The sequence below is a fragment of the Myodes glareolus genome, chromosome X (assembly GCF_982192425.1).
Source record: "Myodes glareolus chromosome X, mMyoGla1.1, whole genome shotgun sequence".
Taxonomy (NCBI): Eukaryota; Metazoa; Chordata; class Mammalia; order Rodentia; family Cricetidae; genus Myodes; species Myodes glareolus.
This window is the reverse complement of record NC_142053.1, coordinates 29,775,350-29,782,681: the sequence shown is the minus strand read 5'-3', so window position 1 is coordinate 29,782,681 and position 7,332 is coordinate 29,775,350. Positions and strand designations below refer to the sequence as shown.

At 48.0% G+C, this 7,332-nt stretch overlaps 1 protein-coding gene across 2 annotated transcripts in view; it reads left to right on the top strand.

Moving 5' to 3' along the window:
- Positions 1-1,385: 1,385 nt before the first annotated feature.
- Positions 1,386-7,332, top strand: part of Tmem255a (transmembrane protein 255A) — a 54,366-nt gene continuing 48,419 nt past the window's right edge. For both annotated transcript variants that reach the window (XM_087903179.1, XM_087903178.1), the window contains exon 1: positions 1,386-1,600. In XM_087903179.1, coding sequence (XP_087759305.1) covers positions 1,543-1,600 — 58 coding nt within the window. In that variant the 5' untranslated portion in view covers positions 1,386-1,542. The remainder of the gene's footprint in view (positions 1,601-7,332) is intronic.

Here is a 7,332-nt window from a genome sequence, read left to right as displayed (position 1 = left end):
TGGGTAAGGAAACAATGTCTCCGAGCAGATTAGCAAGGCAGATCTGGAAAGGAGCCAAGGACTTTACCCCCATTCCTTCTTCTCAGGACTCTGTGTGTATGTGTGAGTGCCTGTGTGTGTGTACATACGTGCATAAGGAGGTCTGAGATTATCTGTGGAGAGTCTTCCTTAATCATTCTCTCCATCTTTTTTTTTTTGACAGGATCTCTTACTGGCCCCGGGACTGGTCAACAACCTCTGGGATTCATCTCTGCACCTTCAGGGCTGGGGTTACAAGCAAGCACTGCTGCACCTGACTTTTAGCTTGGGCTCTGGGGATGGGACTCAGTCCTCAAGCTTGCAGAGCAGACAGGCTACACCTTGCCCCACCTCCCCAGCCTGCCTGGAGTATTTCATACTTAACTTGGGTTGAGTTGTGGGAGCAGGGCCTTGTATGTGCTTTCATAGTAAGAGCCCTCGATTTGAGATTCCTCTTTGAATCACATTTCTGTCACTTAGTAGCTGCAAAGTCACAGAGAATTTTTAACTCATATTCAGTTTCTTCATCTATAAAATGGGGTTACTGATAATCCCTCTGTCTCCCTTTCATGGCTGCTATGGTCTAAAAAGTCTATCTTGATATAAAACTGTCTTGAACAAAAACTCAAACTGGGATCCTGACATAGTGTCATGTTTTCTTTAGCTGAACTTCCTTCTAGCTCTTAGGGGGCTGTTAGTTCTAGAATTCTCAGTTGTGATGAATAAGGCTGTGTTCTCTGTCTCTAACTGCATAATTTTATACACTCTGGTCACATCCCTTCCCAGCCTTCATCATTCTAGACTAAAGAGTACGAATTTGTTTAATCTATCTTCATAAGGCATTGTGCTCCCCCTCCCCCCTGTCCCGACTCCGCAAGCACCACCATCCTTTTGATTATAGAGTGACTCTTCTCTGGATCATCTCCAGGTCCATTATGTCATTCTGGAAGCTGTAAGATCAGACCTGCATAAGTGTGTGTGTGTGTGTGTGTGTGTGTGTGTGTGTGTCTGTCTGTGTCCCTGTATGCGTTCTTCAGTTCTGACCCCGACTCTGCCCCCTTCCCCAATTATATATCTTGTAAAAGGTTTATTGCCCAAGCAAGACCCTCTCTTTAAACTGCAGAGGCCAACTGGCCCCAGGCTGAAGCCTTCTTTTTTCTCTGCGCAGCTTTGGCCCCAAGGGGCGAAACCGTCTCCCTGTCTGGCTTGGGAGGCTGGGAGGTGGATAACTAGGATGGGGAGGCCGAAGGGGGGGGGGGGTCTTGCGCAAGCGCACGCTGCTGCAAGGACGCCAATGCTGCTGCCTCTTGGAGCATAGGGAGGCAGAAGAGGAGGGAGGGAGAGGAGGGGAAGGGAGGGGGAGGCGGCACTTGGGCTGCAGCTCTCAACCCGAGGCAGTCAGTCTCTCTCAGCGCTCAGAAAGACCAAGAGAGGCGGCGACGGAGTAGGATGCTCTGCGGAGCGCCCTGAGTCAGGGGCTCTAGAAGCATCTTCGGGGACCGGGGTAACTGGACAGCTTTCATCATGCATCAGTCCCTGACTCAGCAACGGTCCAGCGACATGTCCCTGCCCGATTCCATGGGTAAGTCTAGCCGCTAGTCCTGTCCTCAGGGCGACGATATCAAGGGGGTAAGTGCGCTGTCCTCCGGACAGCTGGCTCCTAGCTGCCCCAGAGACAGAGAGAGGGCAACCGGGTTGGGGGGTCCTCAAATTTGAGTGTCTGGGAGGCGGACAGGAGCCCCAAGGGAGCGGCCCAGCTGTGATAAGGGTGACGCGCAGAGACTGGAGCGCCAAGCTAGGGTCGGAGTAGCCCTACCTAGCCCGGAGTGCGAGTGTGTGCGTGTTTGTGTGCGTGTGTACAGACTTGCAGCCAGTGGTAAATTCCAGCTGTTTGGGCATCAAAACACTTCCTTCAACCTGAGACTTCGCTTTCGATTCAACTCTCCTTCTTTGCAAAGTCCTCATCACTTCTGAGATCACGACTAATGATAATTAGACTACGCAGGGTCTTCACCACCCCCTCAACTCTCTAGGTGCTATTCTGAAATTCAGACCTGCAGTGGTGGGGGGGGGCTAATTTACAATTCGCAGACTGGGGTGGGGGTGCAACCCCGGGGAATGGGGATGGGGGAAGAAAAAGAGGGACGGGAATTCCTCAGGAATCACTCAGGACAGCCCAGCCCTGACATGACATACGCAGCAGAAAGATAAACAGTCCTTGAATATGCTTATTCTTCTCCAAATACACAGAATGTGTGTGAGTGTGAATGTGTGTGTGTGTGTGGGGGGGTAAAGAACACAAGAAAAGAAGATCCAGCGAGAGCCCGCGCATCTTCTGAAGTCGCGCTTTTCCTCTTCAGCGGAATGAAGGGGGAGGGGCACCTTTCAACCTTTCTAAAAACTAGGGGATTGCTACCTTCTTGCACCAACTTGGTGACTCTTTGAGGGTGCTATTCGGTAGCTACAAACGAATTAAAAAAACAAAAACAAAAACAGTTTCCTTTAGCTGTTAGGCACCTTCCCAAGCCCTGTGATTTCGCTGGGAGGAGAAATTAATTCAGAGCCTGAGAAAGCGGGAGGGGATTGTTGAGCCATGATTCCACCTAATCTTAAAATTTGCCTATGATACACTATAGCAAAAATTCATTTCACCTTTTCTATCACACTTCATATTCTGCAAAACTCCTCTGTTCCGAATTTCTGCCATTCAGTCTTCTCCGACGAATTTGCTGGAACATCCACAGGGGAGGGGCCGGGAGAAGATTGAGCCCAGTGTGAGCTCTCCGCTGCCTGCAAAAGACTCAGTCGCAACAAATTTCGTTCAAGGAAGGGGCCCCTGAAAGTGTTATCACCTGGATGGTGAAAATATTCGTATTTCCAGTGTTTTGGCATGTTTACTACGCGACTTGTGCTTTTTATTTTTAAGGTCGTAGTTTGGAACTGGGTACAAAATGAGACCAAGGACTGGGGTCCAAATCCAGAGCCCAGTAGTACCAGATTCTCCAGTACCCCGCCCCCCACCCCACCCCACGCATACACAGGCACACAGAACACCAAACGCACTCCTTGCCTTGACCAGCTGTGGCGCTAACATAGCCCAGGCTCCCAGACATCAAGCCACAGCGCTAAAGAGAGCTGGACGCAAGAGGGCGAGGGTTCCGCAGCACCCTTTCTAACTGCGTGCAACAACCACCTGCGAACCAGTCCTCCCCACCTAGAGCCCTGTGGCTGCGGGGACTGAACAGACTCGAGGCCCAGGGTTCAAAGGCTTGCTACTTGACACTGTTCTGTGGGTTTCAGAACAAGATGAAGAAAATTCTCTCATTTATTCCCAGGGGCCCCCAGTCGGTCTTGTATTTCTGTAAAGATCTGCGCAACAAGAAGCTGAGTGGGCTTGCCCCAGCTCAGGTTCGCCACTGCAGGGAAGGGAATCATAGATCTCACATAGATAAGTAACCATCGCCGTGAATCGCTTTTTGGTAATAATCCACAGGCCGAAGTCACTAGAAAATTCTTGAGTAGAGTAATAACTCTAGGTTCCCACAGTTTGGACAGCAGAGTCTCCTTGGAATTCCCTGGCGCTGATCCCACAGCCCAGGCCTGAATCAGCATCTAGAATACTCCCATTTAACTAAGCTCCGGCAAAGCCACCTTCTTCTGCCAACGGGAGGAGAGGTGGTGGGTTTGTGTTTCTGCCTTAAAGGGCAACATTTCTGAGGGGATTCCTTTTACAGGTAAGACACAGCTGCAATAAACAAGCAAATAGACAAATAAATAAATAAAAAGTAACACACACCCCACACTACACACTACAGTACACACACACACACACACACACACACACACACACACACCTGCACCAAGGTGCCTGCACTACTTTTGCTGGTTGCCTCGGGATCAGCCCTTAGTCCAAGGCTGGGAAGGAAGCAGGCACTTGGGAAAAACGAAGAGAGTAATTTAGCTGCTGCGCCCCTCCATCGTCTCCCAGTAAACCCCTCCTCCACTTTGGCAACAGCGCCCTCAGGTGCTAACGCACCAATACTACATCAGGGCATTCTCTCCACTCCCAACAACACATTTGGAATTTACTGAGCCATCTTTGATTTCTCCATGTCTTGAATAATTTACTAAAGAGGCGAGGGTAGTAGATCTCAGCGCCTTTAGGTACATGTTTGGGAGACTGGCAGAAGCCTTAAGGTTCATGTGTGGGCAGCCACCTGTTTCCAGGGATGCTCAAGTCGGGGACGTCCTGAGATCCACTCTGCGGCAAAAGCTGACTCAGGTAAGCAAATCCTAATCCATCCGAACATTCAGGTCTGAAAATTACCCTGTCACCAGCACCTTAGTGCACAGAGCAGGATATGGAGCATCTTTCTACATTTCAATAAAAATTACATGACCTCTTTTAGGAGGGGGCGATCAACCAATACGTACAACGTAAAGCACAGTGTCCAGAGGCAGTATCCTATCTTAGAGTAACTCACAGCTTGGCTCCTGTCAGATGCACAATCCTGGAACTGGTGGCCATCAGTAGAAGAAATCTGCTGTCACAATTTATATACTCACTAAGTCCTTTAGGGCATCAGAAACTGAGTTAATGAGTGATTGGAGTTGGGGGGCTTGATTAGGAGAAATTTTTTGGTGGAAGGAGTTTTGAGCTTGTTTCAAATGAAGAGAGGATTCAGAGACAAATACAGGTGGGGGGGGGCTTTGGTTTAGAGGGACCAGAGGAGAAAGAATCTGATGCTATCTGGAAAGGGGAAGCCAGCAAATGATTGGAAGCCTCTAGAGCTACATCCTGATCCTCGGTATCTGGGGTGAAGGTGGGGCACTGCAGAGAGGGAGGGCTGCAGTAGCTCTGCAGGGAGACTGCTGGGAGGGGGAGCAGGAAGTGCCAATAAGGAGATTTTGGACTCTCACTGCTATCGGTTGCAATAGTTGTTGAAACAGGACTGCCTATACTAAGTACCAAGTAGATGGGGCGGTGAGGCTCTGTGGTTTTGACACTAGTTAGCCATAAAGCTTTTTATTCTGGGGAGCCCGCAAAGTGTACCCTGTTTCAGAAAGTTAATTCTATGAGCATGACCAAATTTATTTGCACACACGCCCAGACATTTTCTCTAGAAGGAAAACAATTGTGGGATGTCATCACTTGTTTATTTAGTAACTGATGACGACTTATTTATTGTGTATCTGACACAGCAAAAGGCATTCTTTACAGCCTTTGAGGCTATTTTAAGTAGCTCATAGTCTGAGCTTTTTTATATGTTATTTATTTATTTATTTATTTATTTTGAGACAGGGTTTCTTTGTGTAACAGCCCTCGCTGTCCTGGAACTCCCGCTGTGGAACAGTCTGAACTGGCCTTGAACTCACAGAGACCGGCCTGCCTCTGCCTCCCAAGAGCTGGGATTAAAGGCCTGCCCCCGCCCCCGGCTTTATATGTTAATTTATTAAACAAAACCTGAATAAGATGTTCCTGTATTCACAGAACCATCTAAGGCCAGCCCCAGATTGTACCTTAGTAAAAACAGGGTCCTCCCGCCTTCTAAAATACAGCAGCAAGCAAGCAAATGGCATAAGAACATACAATTCCCGCCTTTTAGGCTCTCTGGCCACACTTTCGGAGTACTTTAAGGCTTGTCTTGCTACAAGTAGAAATGGACTTTATTAAGTCAAATTGAAACCACAGGTAAATGGGGGGGGTCTCTTCATTTCAAAAGAATTTACCCAGAAATTCTTTAAAATAGTCACTTCTCCAAGTGCAATTAAAATCATTTGATTTTATGTAGTTAAGGTCTTAAGAATGTTAAATAAAAAGTGACTGACAGACCAGAGAATGGACAGTCAATCTAGTGCCCTAAGAGTTGTTTGTGATCCAAAACTATTCTTAGTCGGAGACAAGCCCCCCCCCCTGAGGGTGGTAGGATCTTTAGTTTTTTCAACAGATGAAATTTCATTTCAGATTCTAAATCAAAAGAAAAAAAAGATTTTCAAATGACACCCTGTGGTTTGCTGAGTCACTTTTCTGACCTGGCTCCTGGCTTTTAAGAGTGAGTGATATTTGCAAAGAAGACTCCAGAGCTGTGGATGAGATTAAAGGTCGTTTGGTAGGAACGAGCTGGTCAGCGAGACAACAAATTACAGAGACCACAGCAGCCACACATGCTCTTCCGATTTAGTCTCTAAGGTTACACAGTCCCTATGTAAGATGCTCTTGGCATATTCCAGGGCAGAGAAAGGCTCGAGTTCGTATGTGCATGACAAACACAAAAGTAAGAAAAGAATGGGAGGTTGTATTAGTAAATTTATGTTAGAGCCCCACAGTGGGAGCCTGGGAGACTCACCAAGTATCTATCAAGAAATAAAATTAGGAACCTGAGTTTACAGACTCCCTTGGGTGCTCTGAAGTCAACAAGAAGGATAAGGAACCTGCAGGTAGAAGAAAGAAATAAATTCTGTCCACTCCATCCCTACCCCTCTACAGAACCAGGCAGTCCACCTTGCCAGCCTTTGTTCATTAGTTTACCAACAGCAGTCAGGTTGTCCTTTGCATCCCTGATGGCTACAGCAGACAAAGGATCCTGCTGTCACAGGTGTCTAAGGGCTTTTCGGTTTTTCTGCCTAGGGGCTAGCTTTCCACTTCACTGCAGAGCATACTCATTTACAACCCCCCTTGCCTCCAGACTGGAGCTTTACAGTAGGTTAGGGGCCTGTACCAGCTCAAACCGCCCCTCCATTTTGATGTAAAACAGTCTTAGAATAGTATTGTTTTAGCTGGGTACCTGATGAGTCACATCCCTTAGTTTCAAGGATGACGTCAGGGGAGACCGCCAGCCCCTCCCTCCTCCCTGCGAGCCTTCTGTGGAGAGTACACTGGGAAAGACCCAGGGTGGCATTTTTACATTGCTCTTCTCTATGGAAAGGTAGCTTCAGGAAGCTGCTGGAACAATCCTAGTTCCTGTTCACTCTTTGCTCTCACTACCAGCAAGCCTCCTGGGTCTCTCTCAATGGGTTTTCACCTCCTTTCCCGTCCTCCTTTCCTTCCCTCTCCTCCCAGTAGTGCAGTCTGGGCAGCTTCTCTGCCCCATAATTTGCAGAGAGTGCAGTGAGGCCTCTCAAAATACTGGATCTCATGAATGGGCAGAACCAAAGGTTCTCATCAGGGCCATTCAGGATATTTAAAGACTGATCATACAACTCCCCACTGCTTCTTATAGCCCTATCTTCCTTAGGGCTTCAAGAGAGCTGGATCCTAATAGTGTTGCCCATTTGGTTATTTTTTTTCCCCTGAGGTGGTTAATTCTCCCGCGG